The sequence below is a fragment of the Oryctolagus cuniculus genome, chromosome 6 (assembly GCF_964237555.1).
Source record: "Oryctolagus cuniculus chromosome 6, mOryCun1.1, whole genome shotgun sequence".
Lineage (NCBI taxonomy): Eukaryota > Metazoa > Chordata > Mammalia > Lagomorpha > Leporidae > Oryctolagus > Oryctolagus cuniculus.
Window position 1 is genome coordinate 59,227,289 of NC_091437.1, and position 27,829 is coordinate 59,255,117.

General features: G+C 57.2%; 1 protein-coding gene across 1 annotated transcript in view; it reads left to right on the plus strand.

The window, feature by feature from the left end:
- The window catches only part of NEURL1B (neuralized E3 ubiquitin protein ligase 1B), a 33,514-nt gene extending 13,129 nt beyond the window's left edge, over window positions 1-20,385 (plus strand). The window contains exons 2-5 of the mRNA XM_017341583.3: window positions 5,388-5,933; window positions 16,614-17,339; window positions 19,054-19,179; window positions 19,549-20,385. Of these exons, the coding sequence (XP_017197072.2) occupies window positions 5,388-5,933; window positions 16,614-17,339; window positions 19,054-19,179; window positions 19,549-19,793 (1,643 nt within the window). The 3' untranslated portion in view covers window positions 19,794-20,385. The remainder of the gene's footprint in view (window positions 1-5,387; window positions 5,934-16,613; window positions 17,340-19,053; window positions 19,180-19,548) is intronic.
- Window positions 20,386-27,829: the final 7,444 nt, after the last annotated feature.

The window sequence follows — 27,829 nt, forward strand, 5'->3', positions numbered from 1 at the left end:
CTCTGTCACCCCTGCCAGCAGCCTGAGACGGACACCGACTTGGCCAGGGTCCAGTCCCCTGCCTGACCTCTCAGCTTTGCCCTCCTCCTCCCATCCCCGCTCCAGCTCTGCCCATCTGCTGCAGAGGTCTCTGCTGGATCCCCTTCCCCAACTTGTTCTTGAAGTCCCTGGACCCAGATCTTGCCTGGAAGATGAGAGGGGTCACCAGCCAGTGGCAGCACCCTGGCCCCCCCAAACACACACACACGAGGCAGCAGGCCTCCGACCTCCACCTGACATGGAAGGACAGGGCCATAGGAGGTGGCCCCGGGCATGGTCTGGGGCGTCCTGCTGGCACTGACAGGGTGTCAGTCTGATTCTGGCCCTGACAACCTCTGTACCCTTCAGCCATTTGGGGGCACAGCTGCTGTCATCCCCAGGAGGGGCACAGTAGGGGAATATTCTACAGACACAAAGAATACTCTGTAGGAAGCCGTGTGGGAGAGCCTGTTGAGTGCCATGCTGAGCCAGGAAAGACAAGGCACGGTGCTGGGTGCCTGTGGAGGGCAGAGGGGCAGGAGGAGGCGCTCTGGTTTAGGGTCCCACAGAGCTGGGTCCACACCTCCCCGCTGCCCCTGCCACTGCAGGAAGTGTCCTTACCACCTAGAGCTCTGTTCTCTTGTCTCTAGAAAACAGACCCAGTCCTGCTGTAGGGGAGCATTTGCGCTGAGAACCTGTTGCAGTCACGACTACCAAAATCTGACCCAGGGTCTGGCACCCCGGGAAGCATGGCCAAAGGCTCTCCCGTGCGCGGAGGCAATACAAAACGCAGTGAGAGGTGGGGTGTGACCTGGAGAGACGTGGAGGGTGGGATTTGCTCTCTCACGTGGCCAGCGCATGTCTGTGGCAGCGACTTAAATATGAACACCCAGGTTTGCCATGGACATCCCCACGGGGGTGGGGGTGGGGATGGCATGAGTCCACCTCCCACTTTCCAATTCTGGGGAGCAGCCGGTCTCCCCGTTCCCAGCTAAACGCACACATCCGCCTACCACTTCGAGATTGCTTATTGCTGTTCTTTTGTTTTCAGCGTCTCCAACTTGCGTAAATAACGCATCCTCTTAGAAAGGGCTTCACTCTGGTTCTCCTTGTCTCATGTCCGGGCCCTGGCCCCTGTGTGAGGAGAAAAGTAGGGTGTATATCCGTTGTTCCCTTGAAGGGAATCGGCTCACAGCACACACGCACGCTGCGTGGGCTTTTGGCCGTGTGTCACACTAACAGGTAGCAGGGTTTGCGGGGACCAGGGCCACGTGTCTCCCGCCCCAGTCCCCTGATGTCTGTGAACAGCCCTTACAGAACAGCTGCTGGGGATTCGCCAGGTTTTGTAAAGACACGGATGGAGAGATGAGGCGGGAAAATACAGGTGACAGGGAAGGAGATAAAAACAATCAAGTAAGGCCGGTCTGGGCACTCTGCCAGTCGGAGGGGACTTTGGCCTGTTTGGGCACTGGGAGGGAGCCGCAGTGCAGCTGAGTGGCATGGTCAAAGCCACAGCCACTGCTGTCCGTGGGCTGCCCCTGACTTACACCTGGGTGACGGTTCCACCACCCATTTGGCTCTGCCTGTCTGCGGCAGCCTCCAGCCAGCCGGTCGTCTCACGCTTGTGAGGCCTGCGTCCATCCCTCCCTAACAGGCAGCACTGGCCTGGCCGTGGCCCTGCTCAGCTGGAGGCCCTGCCACAGCTCCTCTTGCCTGTGCCATGTGTTCTGAGCCTGGTCCCTATGATGCCTGTGGCACCCTCGCCCCTGATAGCCACAGGGCATACCCTCTGCTGCACCCATGCCACTGCTCTACCCTCCCCACAAGTTCCAGTTCCCCCTGCCTCTGCCCCTAGCATTCCTCTCTGCTGCCTCAACAGCCGGCTGGGTAGGCATCACCACCACCCCCAGTCCCTGGCCAAGCCGGGGGCCTCCTCCAGGCCCCTGTAGCTCCTGAGTACTGAGAGCCTAGCCTGCCCTGTATCACTGGGTACTCAGCTGTGACTGGGGAGACCTGGTCTCCATGAGAGCCAGGGGTGTGGGATCTGCAGAAATGTCGAGTGAGTGAAGCACTGAATGAGTGGACATTTTGCCTGCTGCCTGCCTGGTGCAGCTCTCTGCCTGGCGGGCCTGCCCAGCGGTGCAGGGCATCCCCAGGTGGCCTCCTGCCTCCCTATCTGACGTCCCCAGCAGCCCACTCTGCATGCAGTGGCCCAGCCGTTCTCTCCATCCCATGTTAGTTGTCCAAGGGCAGGGGGCCTGTGGAAAACTGGTTTAAATGACAGGTCCAGGCGGCACAGAGGCCTGGCCCGGGTGCCACCAGCTGTGTGACCCTGGGCCCTGACTCAGCCTCTCTGGAGCTCCAATTCTGTGGGCTGGCTCACAGCAGTCCTTGCCTCCTGGGGTTCCTTGTGAGGATTAAGTGAGGAAGCGCGTGGCAAGTGACTGGCCCAGGGGCAGTGTCCCTCTTGTGCTCACTGCATACAAGGTGTGTCTGTCGGTCAGGACAGCTTTGGTTGTAAGCCTCAGAAACCCAGCTCGACCTGGCTTATGAGCAAAAGAGGGCTTCGCTAGCCGAAAACCCCAAGTCATCCAAGGGGCCTGGCTCACATCCCGAAGGCTACCTTTGGAGTGGAGTCAGCTCACTAGCTGGGGGAAGCTGGGCCTCTGAGGAAAACTAGGGCATAGTAACTGGAAAAGGAGGGATGGAGGGAGGGCAGGTGGAGGCAGCTGGTGCCCAGGTGACTGAGGTTGTTGGAGGGAGACCTTCCTCATGGCCCAAGCCTTGGGAGGTGGTGCTTGGGGCCTCACTCTCCTTGGGTAAAAATGACTTCTGACTTCTGTCTCCCTGCATCAGGCATGGCCCGGTCAGAAGAGCTACCTGCCTGGCTGACCCTGTGCTTGGGCAGGCCCCTTTCCCTCTCTTAGCCCATTTTCCCATCTGTAAAATGGGCTTGTTGGAGGAAGTGATCTCTGGGTTGTTCTGACTATAATACAGTAGCTGAACTTTGCTGGGCACAGGGGACTCAAAGAGGAAATGGACGTGCACCTGCGCCCAGCATCCATCCCTACATCCCCCCCACCCCCAGCCTTGCTTCCTGAGTGTCTGGTACAGAACCAGGCCACTGAGAATGGTTTAATCCATGGCATATAATTGAAATATCCAAAGCAAATATAGTGGATTTTTTTTTATTTCTCTCTGTAAAACTGAATTAAAGGCCAGCGCCATGGCTCAGTAGGCTAATCCTCTGCCTAGCGGCGCTGGCACACCAGGTTCTAGTCCCGGTTGGGGCGCCGGATTCTGTCCCGGTTGCCCCTCTTCCAGGCCAGCTCTCTGCTGTGGCCAGGGAGTGCAGTGGAGGATGGCCCAGGTGCTTGGGCCCTGCACCCCATGGGAGACCAGGAAAAGCACCTGGCTCCTGGCTCCTGCCATCGGATCAGCGCGGTGCGCTGGCCGCAGCGCGCCGGCCGCGGCGGCCATTGGAGGGTGAACCAACGGCAAAGGAAGACCTTTCTCTCTGTCTCTCTCTCTCTCTCACTGTCCACTCTGCCTGTCAAAAAAGAAAAAAAAAACTGAATTAAAGCCTCCAAGTCTCAAAATAAACCTGTATGTACCCCCAGCTCACCGTCCCACCCCCCGCCCCCGGAGCCACATCCCCTGTGCCCTGGAGAAGCCTCCAGCTTCCTTGCCCACCACACCTCCCCAGCAGCCCACTCTGCATGCAGTGGCCTCAGCACCCCTGCCCCTTCCCTGTGCCAGGCCTGCCAGAGTGGCTCACCTCCCTCAGAGTAAAATGGTTGTAGAAAAAGCAAGCAGCCACAGGCTCTCACACCGGTCTCAGCTCTGACGGCATCTCCCTCCTCTCTCCGCCTGCTTACCCCCTGCCTGCTCCACTGGCTGCCTTCTTTCTCCACCACCTCAGCACACTCCCACCACAGGGCCTTTGCTCTGGCTGGTCCCCCTGCCTGGGATGCGCCCCCACCAACTACCCTGATGGTCTCTCCCTCCCTCCGGGTCTGGGCTGAAATGTCACAGGCCCTCCTTGGGGTCCTAAGGGAACACCTGTCTCTGCCCTGCTTCCATGGCGGCATTTTTCTCCGTAGTGCATCCCACCAGGCCGAGTGTGTTGTATTCATTGTCTGACTTTGCCGGCTGGACTGTCAGCTCCACCTGTCTTGGTGACGGCTGTGTTCCCAGGGGCAGGCATGGTGCCCAGCACACACTACACAGTCACTCAGCATCTCCTCAGTGACCGAGGTCCCTTAGGCTCCTTTATCTCATGTGGGACCTTGGCTTTATTCCTAGCATTTTGTCCTGGGTGGGTCAGTGGCTTCTGTTTGGAGAGGGACCTCTGAGCTTCCTTGCCCCATGTCCTTCCTCCGTGCCTGGGGCTTCCTTCCCCTGGGGCCAAGGGAACGGAGCTGTGCCTTGTTTGCCTCTTCATGGCGTCCTCCTCTTTGTTCTCTCCTGCCCTAGCTCCCATCAGCCCCTGGTGTGCCCAGAGCGCAGTGCAAGACCCGGCTGAGTGTGGGAGGGTGGATCCCTGCGGGGGGCTCTCATTCATTCCCTGGGAGGTTGTGGCTCATCTCGCTGTGCGCCTCGGCTGGCCTGTGGTTTGTGAGCAGTTGCCATGAGCACTGTCCTTGGCTGCTGTTTGTGAGTGGGCTACAGTGCCTCCTGAAGCCATTGCCCACCCTGCTGCCTCCCAGGCTGCCCACCCCACCCAGGCCTGGGCCACCTGGGTCCGGATGCTTTGGGAGGAGACCAGCCCAGGGGCCCCAAGTCCTTCGGAGCAGGCTTCCCAAAGGTGTGTGTCCTAGGAAAACCAGCCTTGCTTGTCATTGTCAGTGAGTCAGGGGGAGAGGAAGTCACAGAGCGTGGCTTGGTCAGCTTGGTTTTGCTTGGGAGCCTCAGCAGCGGTGGACTGTGCATGCACTAGTAGTATTCTAGGATCTCCATCCACTTTGTTAGCAGCTTTGGAGTTCAGTAGCATCCGCAGACCTTGCTTCTCAACAACACTTGCCCAGGAGCCGCAGCCCACTGCCCCATCTCTCCCACCCCCCACAGCCCCCGCCAAGATCCCAGGGCCCCTGTAGAGGGACTCTGTAGCCCAAAGATGGCCTGTGACGGCCCTGTAGGTTCGGAGGGATTGGGTGGGGATGGAGAAGTCCTTGGGCCCTGTTGTGGCAGCTCCCTGGTGTGAGCAGGTCTGAGGGTGTGCATAGTGACTTGGCTGTGGCTTTGGTCTGGCCAGGTCTGGCTTTGGTCTGGCCAGGGTGGGCTCTAAAGGGGCAATGATGACCAGAAGTGGACTCAGAGCCCACAGCAGTCCCCAGGGGCCTAACCGCGCTGTGTGTCTCTTCCTGCAGATGCAAGCCCACCGGCGCGCCTCCTTGCCACCCGGCCGTGCTGCGGCCCTGGCCCCGAGCGGCGCCCGGTCCTGGGCGAGGCGCCGCGCTTCCACGCGCAGGCCAAGGGCAAGAACGTGCGGCTAGACGGCCACTCGCGCCGCGCCACGCGGCGTAACAGCTTCTGCAACGGCGTCACCTTCACGCAGCGGCCCATCCGCCTGTACGAACAGGTGCGCCTGCGCCTGGTGGCTGTGCGCCCTGGCTGGAGCGGCGCGCTGCGCTTCGGCTTCACGGTGCACGATCCGTCGCTCATGAGCGTCCAGGACATCCCCAAGTACGCGTGCCCCGACCTGGTCACGCGGCCAGGCTACTGGGCCAAGGCGCTGCCTGAGAACCTGGCGCTGCGCGATACAGTGCTGGCCTACTGGGTGGACCGCCACGGCCGCGTCTTCTACAGCGTCAACGATGGTGAACCCGTGCTCTTCCACTGCGGCGTGGCCGTGGGCGGCCCGCTGTGGGCGCTCATTGACGTGTACGGCATTACGGATGAGGTGCAGCTGCTGGGTAGGTCTCGGGCCGCTGGAGGGGGAGGGTGGCCCAGCCCATCCTTGCCCCCTGCAGGCAGGGTCCTAGGGCGCCTTTATCACTCACAGCCATGTTCTCAAGGCTTCTTTTGAAAGGTGCTGCCCAAGCTCTCTGTGTATTGCAGCTCATTGATTTCTCAGGCAGCCTGCCTCCCGCATGGGCAGATGAGCCAGCTGAGGCACAGAGGGGTTACATCCCTGTGTTGCAAAGCTAGCATTGGAACCCCCAAGGGCTGGCTTGGCGTCCATGCCCTTCCTCCGGGTCCCTTGCTTCTCACTCGTCCCTTGCTTCTCACTCGTTCATTCACTCTGTTCATTTACTCACCCATTCATGAACTCATTCCCGCATGTACTTATGTGGTTGTTCACACAGGCACCTGCTCACTCATCCCTTGGTGTACTCACTCAGCAGCCAAACTTGGGTCTGCTGCAGGCACCTGTGTGGCGCCTGCCCCGCCAGCAGCCATCAGGCAGGGGAGTCAGAGCCAGGCCCGCACCCGTTCACCAGGCAGGCGGATGAGGAGGAACTGGGCTCTCACCGGGGAGGCAGCCATTGGTGCTGAAGTCTTGATGTTGAGAACTCAGGGGGAGTAGAACTCACGCCCTTGTCTTGACACCTGATGGATATTTTTGCTCTTTGGAAAACTGAATTAAAATGCACATGGAAGTAACCCTTTTAAAGGGTACAGTAGAGTGACATTCAGTTGGAAACCATCACCACTGTCTCTAACATTTCTCCACCCCAAGGGAAACCTGGACCTGTACTATTCTGTTTCCTGTCTGAGCTCTTAGCCCTTGAACCTGCACATTGCCCCTGAAGCAACCCAGCCTCAACCTCTGGGGGACGGGACAGGTTCCTCAGGGCGTCAGGACACAGCCCTCTAAGTAAATTCCCTGCAGTGAAAGGCACGGATCTGTGCACCTGTCTGTAACCCAGGAAGGTTCCCACTGCCCTTCCCAAGTCAACCCCCGCCCTTCTACAGAGGTTGCCACTGTTCCGGTCTTTCACCGTGGATTAATTTTGCCTGCTGTTGAACTTCACCGAAGGGGACTCACACGTCTGTAGGCACTGGTGTGTGGGTTCTTTATCTCAGCAGTCTTTGTGAGGTGCATCCCTGTTGTTGCCGTATCAGTAGCTTGTTCCTTCTTATCACCGAGTGGTGTTTCCTGATGCAGATTCCCAGGATGTAGAGTTGAGTGTTGGGCTGTCTCTGGATTTTGAGCCTTGTACTTTGAGGGAAAGCCAGCTTGGGCTCCTTGCCCTCCACGCCCAACACAGGGCACAGAGGGACAGTTCACGAATGCAGGCTGTGGCTCCCCAGCGCCTCCCTGAGGGCAGAAGGCAGCAGGGAGGCACAGGGACCTCTTCCCCTCCTGATTCTCCACTTGCCCGGTGTGGCCCTGGCCTGGTGACAGAACCTCTCTGTGCCTTTTTTTTGAGAAAGGCTACAGCTGCTTAAGGCACATTTGAAGGCTGCTGCACACATTTTTTTCTATATTAGCTTACTAAGGATATTTTCCACTCTTGATCTTGCTGAGTAGGGTGAAGTCTTTTCATTGGGATTTGAATACGATTGTCGCAGATGGCACCCAAAAACGGACTACTTTGGGTTCAAAATTCTGGCTCTGAAGTTTAGTAGCTGTGAGAGTTTGTGCAAGTGATTTTTAAAAAATACTTATTTATTTTATTTGAAAGGCAGAGTTAGAGAGATAGACAGAGAGAGATCCTCCATCTGCTGGTTCACTCCCCAAATGGCTACAATGACCATGGCTGGACCAGGCTGAAGCCAAGAGCCAGGAGCTTCTTCTGGGTCTCCCACATGGGTGCAGGAGCCCAAACACTTGGGCCATCTTCCACTGCTTTCCCAGGCCATAGCAGAGAGCTGGCTCAGAAATGGAGCCACTGGGACTTGAACCGGCACCCATAGGGGATGCCGGCACTGCAGGTGGTGGCTTAACCCAGTCTGCCACAATGCTGCCCCACGCCTTGAGTTTTTATGTCTGTAAACTGGGTTCACAGCAGTGCCCACCTCATGGGCTTGTTAGTGGGGTTACAAGAGATGCTGGGTGAGAGAGATCAGCACAGTGCCTGGCACATAGAAGGCTAAGAAATATCGTGTGCATCTGCAAATGGGCCAGAGTTTCACCTCCAGGAAGTGCAGGTTCCCAGAACTCCCGTGACTCTCTGAGAGCTCCTGGAAAATGGGAGTGCTGTCCTGCCTCATTGCCCTGCCTGTTCACAGCCTGTGTCTCCAAGCAGCAGCTTAGAAACCCCAGCCGCTGACAGGCGCAGCAAGTGGGTGAGGGTTTGGTACACTGTAAACTGGCAGCAGCCTTTGAGGACTGAATGAGACAGCGTACTCCTGGGAGGAGACCCGGGCTCTGCCACTGCCCCCACCCCGTCTATTTGCTCACTCAGCAAGCTGCTGTGAACCCTTGTGGTGTTTGACGCCCCTGGAAGGGAAGGAGAAGCAGATTCTGATGGAATGTCAGTGAATCCAGCAGACCCGTGCCTCAGTTTCCCTCTCTGTGGTTGTCCCCGAGAGGCCTGAGTTGCTGGGACATACCAGGTGCAGGTGCTACAGGACAGTGTTCATAAAAGTGAATAAAAGGGGGAAATGAGATTAGAAGACTTTCATCCTTGGGTCATGGGATGATGGGTAAACTTCACTTCCTTTTTTATATGTCTGAAACTTTAAAAATATATATACACCGATGGTGGGGAGAGAGAGAGAGAAAGCAAGCAGGCTTGTATTGCTTTTATAATCAGTAAAGAGTGACTTTTCCTTTGCAGAGGTAACATGAGCTAATGGAGGGGAAGTTTGTGGCACATGAAAAGTTGTCTCTCCTGCTCCAGGCACCCCCTTCCCAGGGCTCCCATGTTCAGACCTCACACTGCCCCAGTGCAGCCTGCTCCCCCTTCCCAGGCAGCTCAGGGCCAACAGTGTGGGAGCCCTACGGCCGCCCTGTGGCCCACGGTAGGAGGCTGGTCAGGCAGAACAAGTGATGCCAGCCCCAGGCTACGGCGTTACACGCTGCATTGTCAGAAATCTTTGGTCATGAGAGAAGCCCCGTTTAATCTCATTTATGCAAAAGGGAGCTCATGTCTTATGTGACTGGACACTCCAGGGAACAGCTGCTTTGGGCCTGGCTGGATGCAGCACTGGGTCTATTGGTTGGATTTCATTTCTCACGCCACTGTTGCCGTCGCTGGCTTCATGCTCAGCCGAGCTTACCCTGTGGGGCAGAGGGAAAGTGGCTGGCAGCTCCAGGCCCGTGCCTCACCAGCTTGACAAATCCAGCAGAAGGAAATGGGCTTTTCCCAACGATCTAGTTGTAGTCACAAGACTTTGCCTCATCTGTCTGGCTTGGGTTGTGTACCCATCTCCAAACCCATGGCCACGGCCAGGGGGTGGGACAATGATTGGGTTGGGTTAGGGCTCCCCCTCCCAGCCCTTACCTCTCCCTGGAAGAAGGATGGGGGCCTCGCCAGAGGGTCGTTTCCCTTATCTGAAAGCGCTGAGAAACTTTGAGAGCGGTTACTGTGCACCTACTGGGTGCCCAGCCCCAGTGCTGAGAGCTTGCAGGGGCGTCCTCACGAGAGCCCTGAGGCAGAAAACAGTGTTGCCCCCATTTGCAGACTTGGCATTGAGAGAGAACTTGGCAAAGGCCATGTAACTGTCAGTGTTTCTGAGTCAGGGTTTTCTTTAGTGTTATGAACAAGGGATCTGATAAAGTCTTGAACATATCCCTCTACACACAGGGCGTGGAGGGCTCAGTGCACCCCTCCAGGCTGCAGGTGAGGAAACAGGCCCAGAGAGAGGCAGGGCTTTGCCTAAGGCCACCCAAATGGTCTGTGGCCATGGTAGAGGGGGAAGACTTTGGCCTGGGACCTGGGAAGTATCTCAGTGTGAGAGCCTCGAGAACCCATCAGGCAGGGAGGAGTGGCTGCAGATAGCTTCACGCACAGCCCCTGTGGGCAGCGGCACAGGACAACTGGCCTTTGCAGTTACTGTTTTCCTTCCAAAGAGCCCAGGCCAGTGCCCACCTCCCCGTCCCCAGCAGGAAGGTATTTGCATGGCAGGTTGCCAGAAGGATTGGCCTTTCCCAGTCAGGGGTGAGATCGCCACTCTGTGACTGCTGGCCTATCCCACTAAGGACTCCTGGCAAGGGGCCACGCATCGTTACTCCACAATTCTTCCCTGCTGAGTCCTCCCACAGGCCAGTGACACAGGGGTATGGGTCTCCACTTTGCAGGTGCAGACCCCGAGGCCACAGCCAGGACTGGCGGGGTCCAGTCAGGATCCATTGCCTTCAGTCTGGTCATCTTTGGCTGGCAGGAGGGCAGCCTCTGGGAAAGCAGAGCAGGGGCCACCCCAGCAAGCCCAAGTCAACACCCAGATCTTTCCTTCGTGACACCTGCCCCTGTCTGCCTTGGGCAGAGGAGGAGGGAGCTCTGCCCCTAACCCCTCTACCTATTCTTAGACCTTGAGAGTATCTGTCCCCTTTCTCTGTTCTCTACCGAATTATCCCCAGGAGCACAGAACTGAGCCCCCGACTAGTGCCCCCAGCAGGCCCATCTCTGCTGTCACAGTGCCCTCTCCAGCTCATCTCCGGAGCCCAGGGACGCTGCCCCGCACTGCACTGCAGGCAGCCAGGCTCACCCTGCAGCGCCACATGCCCAGCTCCTGTCCCTAGGCTCTTCCGCTGGGCACAGGGCACACAGAGGGTCTCTCCCCAGCTTCTGGGTGCTGCTTGTGGCTGCTGGGTATCCCCAAACACGTGGTGGTCATCCTCCCCCATGGCTCCTCCTGCTCCTGCCTGGGCGGCCTGTGTGGAGAGCCCCAGGTCGAGATCCTGGGTGTGCTCTCGCTTTCCTCTGTATCGTCTTAAATTGTGTAATGCAACATGCACGTGGAGAAGTCTATAAAAACAACTGTAGATGTTAGCAGACTGCCACAAGGCTTCTCCTTATTTACCCCTTTGTCCAGGTGATCTCAGCAGCTCACCGGGCTGTGAATGTCATCTCTAAGCCACTGGCTCCCAAATCTGTATCCCCAGCACTGCCTCTGCCTGTCCAGCCTCTGCCCCTAGTGTCTGAGCAGCATCCCACGCTAGGGCACCCCCCACCACCGCACCCCCACCCCGCCATCCCCATCATGGATAAACAGCACTGCCCACTGGGTGGATCTGTCCCCAAGCTCAGTCTCAGTTCCTCCTCTCACTTCTGGTGCCTTCTCTCGGCATATCTCATCCCTCCTGCCCCGGCACACGGCCTCAGTTGGTCCTTCAGCTTCGGTCCACAGTACCTCCTGCCTTCACGTTCATCTTCACACAAAGATGGGTGCCCCGGGGCATAAGTGCCGCTTTACTTCCAGCCCCAGAAGTACTTGACCGGAGAGAGGAAGGGAAGATCCTGGCTGTAGCCCAGGTAAAGTCAGGAGCCGGAGGTGGCCAGCCTGTCCCAGGCATCTCAGCCTGGCTGGCCCTGGCCTGGGGGCTGCTCAGTGGACACTGGGGTAGTGCAGTGCTTGTTGGGGCCTCCCCCTTCCCCTGGAGACAGAAACCACCCCCACCCCCACCCCCGAGGCAGCTTGGCCTGAGCCTGAGTCCATGAGCTGGGGGCGCTAGGAGCTCAAGGAGAACAACTATGCTTTGCAGGCAGACTCGCGTGTGTCGAGGGGCTGGCGTTGCAGGCACGCAGCCTGGGTTACACTCGCATTCCTGTCTCCCCGGGATCAGACCTTGTCTGACTCGCTGCATCTCTGGGAGCCTCGGGGTTCTCCCATTGTGCGACTTCCCCACGTGTGCCGGTGGGGAGGGCCGAATGGGGCTCATCAGTGTGTGCAGTGGCATCTGGGAGGCGCCCAGGGAAATGGCTGTGTTCCTCTCATCAGGCCCGGAGAGGGGCTTTGCCGGCATGGCACAGGTGAGACGCGGCCTCCCGGTGGTGCCAGATTCCTGCCTGCGGCTGGCCAGCTCTCCCCAGAGGGTCAGGCCCAGGCCAGCGCTGTGCTGTCTTTGCCTGTCTCAGTCAGGGACCATACCTGGTAGACACACAGCTTGTTGGACAGAGTGGGGTGACCCCACCTTTTCTGAGGGGTCCCTGCCACATACATTGTAACCCAGCCTCTCCAACAGTCTTAACCTGTGCTGTGCCCTGTTGCCAGGGTTACTTTCACCCCATACTCACCAGGCCTCTGCAGACAGAGCCCACCTTCCCCATACTCAGTGACAGAGCAGGGTTCTCTGTCACTCCCTGCACCTGTGGCCTGGAGGGACCCCTTCCCCCACAATGCTTCCCGCTGACACACACCCACTTTGAGGGGCCACACAGGACACTGGCTGCAGGTGGACTGTGGTTTTCAGTGGGACAGCTCCATTAGAGCCTGCTGTTCCCCCTGGGGTGGGAGCACAGGGCCATGCCTGTCACCTGTTTGCTCACCCAGTGCCCGGCAGCACTGGGCACTTCACAGATGCTCTGCACGCTCTGTGGAGTCTGTGCTGAGGGCCAAGGAGCACAGGGCCACGCTCCGAGTTACCCTCTGTAACGCCATAACCTGGTGGTGCTGGTGGGGTTACCACCGTCACTCTATGGCAGCTTCACTTAGAGGTGAAGTGACCCCCCCCAAAGGTCGCACAGCCGTGAAGGGCTGACGCCATCCCCACCTGCTGTGCTCTGCATCGGGCACTGCGGTAGGGCCTGGGTGGGGCCACAGGAGACAGGAAGAACAAGTGCCATGGAGGGGGCCAGAAGCAGAGAGTGGTGGCAAGAGCAGGGCCCAACGCAAGCAGAAGCCCAGGGAGAGGCGAGGCAACCCCTGCGGGCTTGGCCTGGCAGGACAGCACGGATGGGGCAGGGCAGGAAACGGGCACCGCACCAAGGGGCTCCCAGAAACAACCACTTGTCTAGAACGCCTTTTCAAGGAAGTGCTTGCTTTAGTCTACTGTTGGACATGCTGCTTTTCCTGATTACAGAATCAATCCAGGAGAGTACTCTGAGATGCTCACGGGAGGGGCAGGCATCCGGGGCAGCCGTTACAGCGGCACTTGGGACACCTACATCCCGCTATCAGAGTACCCGGGTTCAAGTCCGGCTCTGCTGCTGACTCCAGCTTCCTGCTAATGCACACCCTGGGAGGCCACAGGTGATGGAAGTGATGGCTAAATCGGGTCCCTGCAGCCTATCTAGGATTACCCAGATCAAGTGGCTGGCTCCTGGCTTCAGCTGGCCCTGCCCCAGCTATGGCAGGCATTTGGGAAGGGAAGATCTCCAGGTGGAAGATCTCTCTTGTCTCCCTGTCTTTCAAATAAACAAAAATAAATTTAAAAATAAGGGGGAAAAGTTCATGGAAAACTGAATGGTTTTAGCACAAAAAAATTTTAAATCCAGTTTTTACATAATACGCATTTTTACAAATTCCTTGAAGACTCCTAAGATGCACAGATCTCAGGGTTTTAGCACCAGAATAAACTTCCCTTCTAAGCCAATTCCCGTGAACTTTCTGAAGCACCCTCCTAACTACCCTTGCATTTTCGTATTTCCTTCCTATCTTCTTGTGCATTCGTTTCCATGGCACTCTATGCATATATTTCTGATAAAATTAGAATCAAGTGTTTATCTTTTGTTCACTTAATGTTGTATCATGGGCATTTTCTCACAGTGCTCAACATCAGTTGAAAACTTGATTTTAAAAAAATATTTGTATTAGTCAATTTCGCATTACTGTGACAAAATCCCCAAGGCGGTCTTCCTATTTTAAAAAGAGCGTTTATTTAGCTCACAGTTTGGAAGCCGAAGGTCCACGAGTGGGAGGCCCTGGGTTGGACTGCGGGAGGGTCTAGGTACCTCTGTACCACAGCAGGAGCAGACTGGAAGCCCAGGAGATGCAGGGGGCAGGCTTTCCTAAGAACTCGCATTGTGAGCGCTCAGGAGGCTAGGGTCCCCTGTGCCCTCCCAGTGTATCCCATCTCTTTTGAACTGTATTTATTTAAAAAGCAAAGTGACAGAGAGAGCAAGATCTGCTGGTTTACTCCCTAGATGGCTGCAATGGCCAGGGCTGGCCCAGGCCAAAGCCAAGAGCTTCATGCGGGTCTCCCAGGTGGGTGCAGGAGATGGATCAGAAGCCGAGCAATCAGGACAAACTGGCGTCTGTGTGGGATGCTGGCATCGCAGACGGTGGCTCTACCCATCATGCCACAATGCCAGCCTCATAGATGCTCTTAAGAATCAAATGGAGGAGGCCGGCACCGCGGCTCACTAGGCTAATCCTCCGCCTAGCGGCGCCGGCACACCGGGTTCTAGTCCCGGTTGGGGCACCGGATTCTGTCCCGGTTGCCCCTCTTCCAGGCCAGCTCTCTGCTGTGGCCAGGGAGTGCAGTGGAGGATGGCCCAGGTGCTTGGGCCCTGCACCCCATGGGAGACCAGGAAAAGCACCTGGCTCCTGGCTCCTGCCATCCGATCAGCGCGGTGCGCCGGCCGCAGTGCGCAGGCCGCGGCGGCCATTGGAGGGTGAACCAACGGCAAAAGGAATACCTTTCTCTCTGTCTCTCTCACTGTCCACTCTGCCTGTCAAAAAAAAAAAAAAAAAAAAAAAAGAATCAAATGGAGGGGCCGGTGTTGTAGCGTAGCAGGTAAAAGCCGCCGCCTGCAGTGCCAGCCGCACATGTGGGTGCCGGTTCCAGTTCCAGCTGCTCCACTTCCAATCTAGATCTCTGCTGTGGCCTGGGAAAGCAGTGGAAGATGGCCCAAGTCCTTGGGCCCCTGTACCCACATGGGAGACCCAGAAGCTGCTCCTGGCTTCGAATTGGTTCAGCTCTGGCCATTGCTGCCATCTGGGGAGTGAATCAGAGGATGAAAGACTTCTTTCTCTCTCTCTCTCTGCCTCTGTCTGTAATTCTGCCTTCAAGTAAATAAATATTTTTAAAAATGAATCAAACAGAGATGCCAGCATGGTGTTGTAGAGGGTAAAGCTGCCGCCTGCAGTGCCATCCCATATGGGCATTGGTTCAAGTCTCGGCTGCTTCAGTTCCCATCCAGCTCTCTGCTATGGCCCAAGTTCTTGGTCCCTTGCACCCATATGGGAGACCTGCAAGAAGCTCCTGGCTCCTGGCTTTGGCCTGGCCCAGCCCGAGGCCATTGCAGCCACTGGGGGAGTAACCAGCAGATGGAAGATCTCGATCCCTTCTGTCTCTGCCTTTCAATAAAAATTTTAAAAACAAAAAAGAACCAAATGAAATCCTGAAATCCACTTCTTCCCTCAGGCTTTCCTCTGGGAAACATCTTCTAAGGCAAAGCGCACACACTCCTGGCCAGCACACCCAACGAGGGGCTGAGACAGGAGAGGGCTGCACCAGGGCCGCAGGGCAGGACAGCAAACCTCAGTGTGGGGACATGCCGTGGGGGAACACCCCCTGTTCCCAGGGCAGGGTGTAAATACAGTTCAAGTGAACCGTGACGAGCCGATCTCACCAGGGCCCAGGGCCCACAGGGTCTGAAAAACCATGGTCATTATTTCATTTCATATTTGGAAAATTAGACGAGGGAATTTTCTTGGCATGACACATTTAACATGGTAACTTTAACAAAATCTTGGCTGGAAGGGCCCGGTTTTAACAGCCTGGGAAACATTTTTCTTGTTTACTTATTATGGTCGACAATATTTTATCTCTAAAAAAAAATCTTCAGGATATTTTTAGTAACTGTTTCTTCCTGATTTCTCTGCTCTTCGCTGTGGCAACTGTTCGCTTTCAGACTTCATTCATACATTCATCCAGTCACGGGTCCAATAAACTATTCCTAATGAAGCCTGTTTGCCGAGCGCTCTGCTAAGCCCTGGGAAGAGTGGTGAACAGACTGACCGTCTAGCTAGAGACGAAAAAATAAACAAAGTGATTTACCCAAGTAGGAAGACCACTACTACCTGGATGATAAACACTCGCTGTGTTGCTGCTTTAATACGTAGTATTCGAGAGCATTTTTCCTATCACTAAAAGTTATTCAAAAACCGTTTTAAAAACTTCCCTAGGTGTTTGTTCCACAGAACACGCTGATTTCTTGAAAAATTCATCTGCCGAGGCCCTGCCTGCAGGCAGGGGCCACAGGGGCCACAGAGCGTGTGCTACGGCCACACAGCCTGGGTCCAGGTGGCGGCTCTGCCCCTTAGCAGCTGCCTCCAACCCCTCCGTGCCTCAGCTTCGCTCGTGGCCACACTGCTACGTGGCGGGTGGAAACAGAATACTCGTCCCAGGGCCGTTGTGAGAATGAAATGAAACAGCAGGGGACAGTCACGACGCTCCCTGCCCCGTGATCAAGCCACAGAAACAGGCTGTGTGCTCTTTTTATTGGAGTGTCTGGGTCTGGTGCACTTGCGATAGAGAAAAAGATTTTTAGATGCCACCTTCTAGAAAAGGGGGAGAAAGTAGTGTAGGAGCGAGAGGAGGGGGAGAGGGCTGGGAGGAGGGGAGACAGGCGAGGGCAGCAGGAAGAGTGACAAAGGAGGAAGGGTCCCGTGTGCCAGGGCGGGTAAACCAAGGCACACGAGCAGCCCAGTTCTGGGCATCTGGGCCCACTTGGTAAGCACAAAGATGCAGGCGGGGCGGTGCAGCGCGGGCCCCCCAGCACTCACGCCGCCTTCCTGTCCCGTCCTGTCCCGCGCAGAGAGCGGCTTCGCAGACACCATGACGCCGGCTCGCCTCAGCCAGGCCCGCTTCAACGCCTGCCTGCCGCCCAGCAGCCACGACGCCGCCAACTTCGACAACAACGAGCTCGAGAACAACCAAGTGGTGGCCAAGCTGGGCCACCTGGCGCTCGGCCGCGCCCCGGGCCCGCTGCCTGCCGACGCCGCCGTCGCCGCCGCCGCCATCCCGTGCGGACCCCGCGAGCGCGCCAGGCCCGCGTCCTCGCCGGCGCTGCTCGAGGCCGACCTGCGCTTCCACGCCACGCGCGGGCCCGACGTGAGCCTGTCGGCCGACCGCAAAGTCGCCTGCGCGCCGCGCCCCGACGGCGGCCGCACCCTGGTCTTCAGCGAGCGCCCGCTGCGGCCCGGCGAGAGCCTCTTCGTGGAGGTGGGGCGCCCGGGGCTGGCGGCGCCCGGCGCGCTGGCCTTCGGCATCACGTCGTGCGACCCGGGCGCGCTGCGGCCTGCCGAGCTGCCCGCCGACCCCGACGCGCTGCTCGACCGCAAGGAGTACTGGGTGGTGGCGCGCGCCGGGCCCGTGGCGAGCGGCGGCGACGCGCTCAGCTTCACGCTGCGGCCCGGCGGCGACGTGCTCCTGGGCGTCAACGGACGCCCGCGCGGCCGGCTGCTGTGCGTCGACACCACGCAGGCGCTCTGGGCCTTCTTTGCCGTGCGCGGCGGCGCCGCGGGCCAGCTGCGCCTCCTCGGTGAGTGCCCGAGGGCCAGCCCCGAGAGCGGTCCCCACCCCGAGAGCGCGTGCCTGTCCCCGCGGTGCGCCTCCGGCTTCCTGTGGCTCTGATGGAGGCTATTGGGCTGTTAAAAAGGCAGTGACATGCACTGCGTGTTCGGTGTAGGAGAAAGAGGAGATTCAGCTACTGTCCCCGGATGGCGCAGTGGACGCCTGATCTCTGCTGTTTGGAGGGGATTCTGGCCTTGGCTCACGCCATTGATAGGCTCTGCAAGTGACTGGCTGCGGGCCAGACCCGGGCCGTCAGACAGGGCGCACAGGGGACAGGCCCCCAGTCCCAGACAGCTGCATGGGTGACCTTTGAATCCCCCGGTGGCCGAGGGAGGGTGGTGGTCAGGGAAGTTTTGCAGAGAGCGCAGCTCCGTTTTCAGGGTTGGAAAAAACAGGTGCAGATAGCAAGGCCGTCAACATCTCGGGTGTTCATCTCACTGCGTTTTATCCTCCCCGGGGATACTAGGAAACCACTCTCTACATCCACAAGATAATTCAGGCACAGAGAGATTAAGTGGCAGCCCCAGAGTCTCCTGCTGGTCAGCCGCGAAGGTGCTGGCCAGGTCGCAGACTCCCTGAGCCTCGGCTTCCTTCCCTGGAGAGAGAGTGATGCTGCAGGCTGCTTACCATGGCTTTAGCACTTGTCTGAGGCCCTTGCTGGATCAGCGGGCCGTGGTAACTTGTAGCTGCCCGAGGGCAGAGGAGAAGCAGGCCTCCAGTGGTGGGCGCTGGGCCAAGTTCTCTTGTTCTTGTGGGTTTTTTGGACCACCAGACATAATGGTGATTGCAACCTGACATGAGTTGCCCAAGGTCTTGTTAGGGCTTTGTGGGAAGGTGGCCTAGGGTCCTCCTCAGGCCCTTCCCCGGCACCTCTGGAGAAACGGGGATGAAGCCTCCAAAGGCCAGGAGGAGAAGGTGCAGAGGAGGGGACTTGCCCTCCCGACTCCTGCCTCCCAGCAGCCTCAGCGCTACCTGACCTGTCTGGCATTCTCCAGGTGGGAAAGGCAGGAGCCAGCACTCTCCCTCCTGACCGGAAGCGGGCTTGGGAAGGTAACTCGCTCATGTTGAGCACGAGTGAGCAGGCAGCGTGTGGTGGCAAAACCCCATCCAGACTGCCCAAGCTAGACGGGGAGTTTGTAGGGTGCACACAGCCCAGAGGTCTAGGCGTGAACTCAGGGAGAGCCGATCTCAGCGTTGACAGGACCAACATCTCAGCAGCTCTGCTGCCTTCACTCTCACTTGGGGTCCTGCCGCAGGGTGACTCCGCCAGCGCCAGGCTCACCTCCCCACGGGCAAAGTCCTGTCTTTCCCCAACAATTTTAGTAAAAGTGACAGAATCGGGCCTTGGCAGCCTTACCTAAAGCACTGTTGAGACCACGCAGTGGACGTTCTCACTGGGCTGGGCTGGCTCATATGCATGGGGGGTGGGGCAGCAGTCCTGTCCCAAAAGGACGTGCTCGTGCTGTGTCTGAGATGAGCAGGAAGAGAGGACAGGCAAGCAAAGAACCAACGTCCACCGGGCTTGGCAGGAGCTGTGCAGGCCTTAGCAGGTACCCGTGACATAGCTCCTGTCCTCTCATGGGGCACACAGGGACCTTCTGGTACCCAGTGCTGACCAAGTGGGGACTAGCAAGGCAGAGCCAGCCTCACACTGCCCCTCATGGAGTCTCTCTGGCCCTCAGGTACCCTACAGTCCAGTCCTGCAACCACAACTCCATCCGGGTCCTTTAGCGGCTCCCAAGACGATAGCGACTCAGACATGACCTTCAGTGTCAACCAGTCCTCCTCGGCGTCTGAGTCATCCCTGGGTAAGGAAATGCTACCCACCCCCATCCCCCACCGTGGGGCCAGCTGGCTTGGCTCCTGCAGCTGTGCCAGTGGCCGTGGCCTTCCGGGGTCTCCTCCCCGCTGCAGGAATCTTCTTCTGTCAATTGGAGGGAGGAGAGACCCTTAGATATGGCCTCCCAAAGGGCACAATGGCAGCATTGATCCTGGTGCTTGGCATCATAGCAGCGTAGAGGAGGGTGGAATCCTGAAAAGTGAACCCAAATTGGCACCTCCCAGAAGTGCTCCCTGCAGCGGCTCCACCATAGTGACACAGCCTTCTTGGGGTTGGCCCGTGGGAGCCCACCAGAGAACCACGTTACTAACCTGTGTCTTGTTCTTGCTTTTGGCAGTGACAGCCCCCAGCTCCCCGCTGAGCCCCCCAGTGTCCCCTGCTTTCTTGCCCCCGGAGCCAGCAGGCAGCAAGAACAGTGAGTGCACAGTGTGCTTTGACAGCGAGGTGGACACGGTCATCTACACGTGCGGACACATGTGCCTGTGCCACAGCTGTGGCCTGCGGCTCAAGAGGCAGGCCCGGGCCTGCTGCCCCATCTGTCGGCGGCCCATCAAGGATGTCATCAAGATCTACAGGCCATAACCTGGCCGCCGCCGCCGGGCCTTGGCCAGAGCAAGGTCCTCTTGTGAAGCCCCACTGGGCTGGGCAAGCACCCTGGCTGCCTGAGAGTCCAAAGGCAGCGGCCGTGTCATCTGCCACTCTCCAGTGGCGTCCAGTCGTGGAGATGAGGCCCTGGGGGGTCTGAACCCCGGCTCTAAAGTGCTTTGCCCCCGAGAGCAAGCTCAGGAACTGCCTGGCAGAGTGCCCTGTCCCTCGGTGACCTTGCAGCCGGGAAACAGCATCCTCCGTGCGAAGCTTATTTCTGGGGCTGGGACTGAGTGTGTGTGAGGGAGGCGGGGCGCAGAGCGAGACGAGAGCGCATGGGTGTTTTATGCAGGGAGCCTGGCTGTGGGAGATGGACAGGTAGGAATGTGCAATGCAGAACCCAGATGTTAGCGTAACTAGAAATCATTCACTTTCCCTGAACGTGACCTAAGCTGGTTTTGAACGAGCAAAGCTTGAACCTAAACAGAACTCCTTGGATGCTATAGAAAAAAAAAGAGACACTCAGCGTTTCTAAGGGGAGGCAAAAAACAAAACAAAACAAAACAAAAAAAAACTCATTGTTTACAGCTCCAAGGCAGCAGCTCCTCGGGGGAGGTGAGTGGAGAACATCGGGGGGCAATCCGCCGTCGTGGGTTCTTGCGCCATCTTGCACTGCGATTTTGGTGGCTGCTGCGTGGCTGAGCTCTGGTCTTCTCGCCCCTTCCGCCCAAGACAGTGTAATAAGCACACCGCACCTTGACTTGTCTAGATGCTTTCGGATCTTGTCACTTCCCTCCCCGTGTCCAGGAAGCAGACAGGAGGCAGGGTTTCTTGTCCTGGGGGTGGGCGATGCTCCCAGAGGCAGGTGGCTCCTGCGCATGTGGCTCTCTCTGTTTCCTAGTGTGACCCCAGGCCTGGCCAACAGGGACTTGTGGGTATTTCCAGAAGGCAGAGGAAGCAGGGCTTGGTCACTGGTCTTTGTTCTGGTTCTCTGTTTAGGAAGCTTCCCTTGCCAGTCACCAGGGTGTTCCCTGAAAAGCGCGTTAACTAGCAATTGAGACTTTTACTGAAAATGTGGACGCTGGGATTTCTCCCCCTTGCTGGGTGTATCTGCTGATGTTTGCTAGGAAGCTGGCCCTGCTCCTGCCCGCTCACCGCTGCCTGTGGTCTCTGCAGGCTCCAGCACACGCCTGGGCTGGCTGACTGATCCAGGCCTGCCCCTCCCTCCCAGCCCCCAGTTCTGGACCCTCCATCTGCCCTTACTGCACCTTCAGGGAAGTGCTTTGACCGCTCCGATTCTCAGTTAGCAGTCAGAAGTCTAGTACCTGACCCGTGCAAGGGCCCTCAGGACCAGCACGACATTCTCAAAGGCTGGGGACGCCTGGAGAGGGGCAGTGGGCATTTTTATCCCCATTCCTAACCTGTGCGTCTCTTGCTGAGGAAGGTGAGAGAAGAGGGTATTCAGGGAGTTAGCAATGAAGCACCAAACATTGGCTGTTTGCGGAGGGGGTGGGTGCCCAGGGCCAGGCCAGGCTCTCTCGAGATGCCTCCCACAAGGGTGGTCTGAGCCGGAGCTGTGCTTCTCTGCCTGGGCGTAGGCATGGATTTCTGACCAGACCTCCCCTTCAGAGGAAACCCTGCTCTCTTGACTGGCTGGAGCCTGTGATGGGTTCTTCTTCCCTGGTGAATTTGGGGAGCGTGCCCACATTTTGATTTCACAGCAGGTCTTTGGAGGAGCTGCTCCTGGAACTCCAGTGTCTGCCAGAGTAAGAGCTGGGGATTCTGGGCAGCCCAGGGGGCACAGCTGGAGCTCTGGGCCTCCCCCTGTGCTGGCTGCAGGGGGAAGTGGACAAAGTCCCTGGCTGGGAGGGTCCTCAGACACTGCCCCTCCCCCCCCAGCCCCATGGAGACCGTCGCTGGCTCTGGTGGGCTGCTTCCAGGGACAGCCAGTTTGCCCCCTCTCCCACCCCACCCCCAGCTGCCACCTTGAGTCTCAGCTAAGGTCATGAACAGCCGCCACCAGGAAACCAGTGACTGCGGGTAAACCAGGAGTGTGCTGGCCACCGTCACCTGTTGAACCTGCTCTGCAGCTGCTTTAATAACTTTCCTGCTTCTAAGAGGAGTTAGGGGGTGTCTGTCCTGAGCAGAGTCGTTCAGAGCTAAGGAGGAGATGCTCAAACCCCACCTCTGTTGAGAAGGGGCGGGGTGGGGGGGGGACCACCTGTTAACTCCACACCTACTACGTGCCTTGGCACTGGGCTAGAACAGGGCCTGCCTGCATTAGTCCTGTGAGGCAGGTCTTAGGGCCGTTCCGAGTCCATGCAAGACATTGCTGATTACAAAATGCCACCAATGTACGTGCCACTAAGGACAAGATGCAGCCAGCCCTGCCTGTAAGATACCACTGGACAGTGCATTCCCATCAGAGGTGCTGGTGTAGGAGAACGTGCTACTTAGAGTCGGGAAGAAGGGTGGTAGGGAGGGGCACTGAGGTTCTGCGGGTGAAGTGACTTCATAGTCATGCACCCGGGGGTGGCAGGGCTGGGAGTCTGGTGCCGCATTCCGTGCTGGCCACAGCCTGGCCCCGGGTCCCAGAGAGCCCCAGACCGAGTCCTCCTCCCTGAAGCTCACGCAGAGGAGCCTGGGCACGCTCCTGCACACACCCCACTAGGACAGACGTCCGTGCCTTCAGGTCCACTGTGTGTACTCACCTTCTCCAAGGGGAGCTGAGCTGTCTGGGGTCTCAGCTGCAGCCCGAGGACCTTCTATTACACTGGGGCACCCGCGTGGAACAGCTGTGCCCATGGGGTGCCCTTGGAGCGTCAGCAGCAATGCCAGGATGGGGGATGCCAGCAAATGCACTGCTCGCTGTGAGCAGGGCTGTTTGCAAGGGGAGACAAGCTCCTTTTTCTAGTGTGTTCCGAGTGAGTCTTTGGGGTTTAGCAGGGGTGGCAGGTCCCCCAACTGCAGCACATTTGTCAGCCACTCAGCACCCACGGAACACTGATCAGCATGGGCCGTGTTCTGGGCGGATGACAGAGCCGTGCCGGAGCTCAGTGTGCAGAGGACATGGACAGATTTCATCAGCGTGGCTCTGGCCCTGTGGTGTGAGGTCCCGGGCCAGCGTGTGCTCGGTACTCAGGAGAGGTCTACCCATCAAGTGGAAGCCACGTGATGAGCGGTCAGGAGGGTTGGTCAAACAGCGCTTCTTCCATAACACACACAAAGTCACTCAACAAACATGCTGAGCACCTACCAAGTGTGGGGTGCTGGGAGGAAGGGCAGGAGGACACTTCCCCAGCTCTGATGCCATTGATGGCAACCTTAGGAGGTTCATGAGATATTTGGGGCACAGTCCTTGGGGCGTTCTCGGCCCTCCTGTTGCCTTAGGTCCATGTTGGGGCGTGCCCAGGGACTGCTTGCCCGGTCCACAGCCTCCTGCATGCTTTGTTCGAGGTGCCGGGCCCCTTGCGGCCAGTGAGCTGCTGCCCAAGCCGCCTTCAGCAGAGCCCCCTAGGGCGGCCGTGGGCCTGCCATAGCGACCCTGTGGGGAGGGGGCCACCTGCTGCTTTCAGGCCCCAGGAGAACCCCAAGTGTGTGATGCCGGTTCAGAACAGAGTTGTGCAAAGTTGGGAATGAGAGGCCATACCCTCCCACTCTCGGTCCCACCCCTGCCCCAGCTCCAGCTGGGTAGGGGCAAGGGGGACCCACCGGCTCAGGAACACGCGGCCTGCCAGCGTTTCCCAGTGTTTCGCTGTCTGGCTGACTTAGCCGAGTCGTCAGTGGAATGACCTGTACAACAATCGGTGCCTTATGAAAGTGTCTGTGCACTTTTTATCCTTTGTAAAACAACTTTTAAAAAGTGGGCGGGGGACCAGCAGATGGAGTGGATTCTGGAAATCTGTGATGAGCACCTAACTCTTCCACATTCTGATCCTGATGTTGCCGTGAAAAGGTGCCCGGCCCCCAGCCCACGCCCCACTACCTGTGTACAGGCCTTTGGAAATCTGTCCTTTTTTCTCCTCCTTTTTCTGATTCAATGCTGTGACCACTCCCATACAGTCTAATCTTCGGGGATCTGTAATAAAGGGTTTCAGACTTAGAGGAGCGGGTTGGGAGGGGTTTGCACTGGCCTTTGTGTGTTGTGGTTTTGTGTGTTGTGTGTTCTGATTTTTGTCTGTTTTTATCTGTTTTATATTAACATAATTTTCCTGTTTAAAAAAACAAATACAACTTTGGCTTGTTAAAAAAGTCTCATCAGAACTCCATTTTTATAGTCACACTTGTGCACCTGTTGGGGAGTGGAGGGACTCGGATCGCTGTCACCTTGGGGAAATGGCAAAATGCCTCTAGACCTTGGCAGTGCTGGGCTGCTTCACCAAATAACTCACTTATTGCAGGGAAATAATTCTGACCAATATTAAGCTTAAAAGATGTTCATCACAGCAGTATTTATAATGGTTAAAAAAAAAAAAAAAACACTAAGCAACCCTAATGTCCAAGGACCAGAACATCCTCACCAAAACTCCTGGTCACAAGTGACAGGAACCCAACAGGGACAGGTTTAAGGGGGTAAAAGGCTCAAGTGTAAGTGGATCCAGGAGTGGCAGTCTGCGTCAGGATTTGGTGGCTGCCAGCCCGCTCTGCCCTCTTGCATGCTGGCCCCACTCTCAGGCAGGTTTTCAGAATGACAGTTGGCAGGTGCACCCACCTCTGAGCAGTCCCTGGGTAGGACACCTCAGATCTGGTGTCCTTTCCTGAGCCAATCACCGAAACCAAGGGAACCCCGGTTCTACTGGCCAGACCCAGGAGGCACGCTCACCTGCCCCCAGCTGAACCCTGTGCACCGGAAGTGGGGAGCTGCTTCCCCAGGGAAAGCTGCAGCGATGAAGGGTGCACGCAGGGCAGGCCCAAGCCACAGACGTCCCTGTAGAGAAAGACTGACTGATCCATGATGCAGACATGTGCGTGGCTCATAGACTCTCACCCTCACTGAGACATGGGGCCTCTCTGTGCCTCGGTTCCCTCTCGTGAAAAGCAGGAATCCTGATCGCTTCTGATCGGAGTGATGGGTGTGAGCCTTATTAAGATCAGGCCAGTGATGTGCGCGGCACAGCATCTCACACTCAGAAACAAGCCACAGTTGCTGGAAGAGTCTAGAATACAGGAACGTGGCTATGTTAAAATAAGGTGGGAAAATCAAAGTATAAAGTGGCACGTACACTCTGGGCTCAAGGATGGAAAAATAGACAAACCTGCCTGTGTATTGGAAAGACCAGCAGAAAAGAAGTAAAATGCCCACGAGGGCCGTGTCTGAGCGATGGCATTATTGGTGGGGCCTTCTTGTCCCTGTGTTTTCCAAATTTTCTATAATGAATAAGTATGGCTTTTAATTTAAACTTGCTCCTTGCAGGGGGAAAAATTATCCCCCTCCTTTGCAAAAAAAAAAAAAAAAATCAAACCAAGGAGAACAGCTGGCCCCAGCTGGACTTTGTCAGGAATTCCCAGGCTGATTGTGCTTTAAGACCCAGATCAAGTCCAGGGGGAGATAAGGCCCCGCCAAGCTCACCAGCTTGGTTGTGCTTCCCCCCAGACCAGGCTTTCGGGCCAGATTTCTGGGCGGGAGCCTTGCAGTGGCGTCTTGAATGTGTGTGTGGTGGGGCGGGGGGGGGTGGGGGGGTGGAGCAGCAGCTGCCAGGCTGCTCTGCGAGGCAGTGCTGGAGTAGAAGGGAAGCTGCATCCATCAAGCCACAGAGACGAGTTCACGGCATTCGCAGTGTGGATCTGCACAGCAGTGTTTTCCTCCTGGCCAGGCAAGCAGGGCTCTTGCAAGGTAGGAGTAGGATTGGACCTGCCTCAGAGGTGAGGCCAAATCTGTCAGCGGCACAGTTACACGCGTTCTCCAAGGTCTGTGCAGGAGCAGAGTCCCCCCCAAGAACCCAGGCTCCTTTTCCACCCGAGTGTCCTTCCTCTGAGGCCCCCTGCTTCCACTAGGCCCGGGGACAGGCTCATAGGTGCCATCTGATAATCAAGACTTGTTTTTAAAAAATAAAATAAAGAAGAAAGGACCATATTTATCTAGTTTCCTTGGTTCATAAGAGATTGAAATAACTCAAGAAAAACTCAGCTTAAGAGTAAGGGGGGGGGGCGCTGTGGCATATCGGGTAAAGCCACCACCTATAGTGCCAGCATGCTATATGAGTGCCGGTTCTAGCCCTAGCTGTTCTACTTCCGATCCAGCTCTCTGCTATGACCTGGGAAAAAGCAGTGGAAAACAGCCCAAGTGCTTGGGTCCTTGCACCCACGTGGGAGACCCGGAAGAAGCTCCAGGCTCCTGGATTCGGATCAGTACAGCTCTGGCCATTGCGGCCATTTGGGGAGTGAACCAGTAGATGGAAGACCTCTCTCTCTCACTCTCTGCCTCTGCCTCTCTGTAACTTTCTGCCTTTCAATTAAATAAATAAATCTTAAAAAATAAATAAATAGGCCGGCGCCGCGGCTCACTAGGCTAATCCTCCGCCTAGCGGCGCCGGCACACCGGGTTCTAGTCCCGGTTGGGGCGCCGGATTCTGTCCCGGTTGCCCCTCTTCCAGGCCAGCCCTCTGCTGTGGCCCGGGAGTGCAGTGGAGGATGGCCCAGGTGCTTGGGCCCTGCACCCCATGGGAGACCAGGAAAAGCACCTGGCTCCTGGCTCCTGCCATCGGATCAGCGCGGTGCGCCGGCCACATCGCGCTGGCCGCGGCGGCCATTGGAGGGTGAACCAACGGCAAAGGAAGACCTTTCTCTCTGTCTCTCTCTCTCACTGTCCACTCTGCCTGTCAAAAATAAAAAAAAAAAAAAATAAATAAATAAATAAAAGGGAGGGGGTGAAGGTATCGGCTCACACAAGTCCCGGTGGCTTCAGGAGGGCCTGCACAGCGAGGTCCTGGGGCATTGTCCTCGATCTCTCGGCTCTGCTGCAGGGAGAGGGAGAGATCATAACCTCCACAGACGGCCTCCGGTGGCTTCTCACTCACATCGGGACCCATCTCCGTCACATGTCCACACCTGACGCAACACCAAGCCGGATGCAGGCCTCCTCTCCAGAGCCAGCCCACCCGGAAGGAAAGTAGAGTTCAGAGCAGGGCAGCTCGAGATCAGGGGGCAAGGCTTTGTGGGACTTGCCGATTTGTTTCAGCCTCTGCTTCTGGCCATGTGTGTCCCGTCTCGATGCCTGGCCCATGCTCCCTGGCACATCAACTGTGGGCACTTTTAAAAGTGTGTGGAAATGGCATCACGAGGGCTGTTCACAGTGGTGCAAATGCCCGTGGCCCCTGCAGGGCAGAGGGGCGAGGCCACGTGTGGACAGATGTGTGTGTGCAGGCCTCCCCTTCTCCCGCTTCCTGGGTTCCTGCCAGGTAGACAGCGCTCCCCTAAGGTGATAACTGATCATGTCTCCAGCATGCACCTTAAATCCTCCCTGCAGCTCTTTGGAGCGGGTCCCGTGGTTACCTCCATTTCATAAAAGAGAAAACCAAGACCCCGAAAAAATCGGTGACTTCATCCTTCTCCGTGTGGCTTCTTTGAGGCTAAAGGATTTCTGCCCTTTCTGTTTGTAATTCTCCCCCAGGACCTCAGCAAGAGCAACTGGGCCCGGAACATTTACACCTGTGATGTCACTGACTCCACGAACAACCCATCAGTGGTTGTGGTGGTCCCATTTTACAGATGAGGAAAGGGAGGCTCAGAGTGGGCAGGACCCTGCCCCAAATGGCACTGCTTGGGAGTTGTAGGCCCAGGAGTTTTAAAAATTATTTATTTGAAATTCAGTGTTGCAGAGAGATAGAGGGTGAGGCAGAGATCTTCCATCCACTGGTTCACTCCCCAAGTGGCTGCAACAGCCAGGGCTGAGCCAGGCCAAAGCTAAGAGCCAGGAGCTCCATCCGGGTCTCCCCCATGGGTGGCAGGGGCCCAAGCACTTGGGCCATCTTTTGTTGCTTTTCCTAGGTGCATTAGCAGGGAGCTGGATCAGAAGTGGAGCAGCCAGGAGAGGA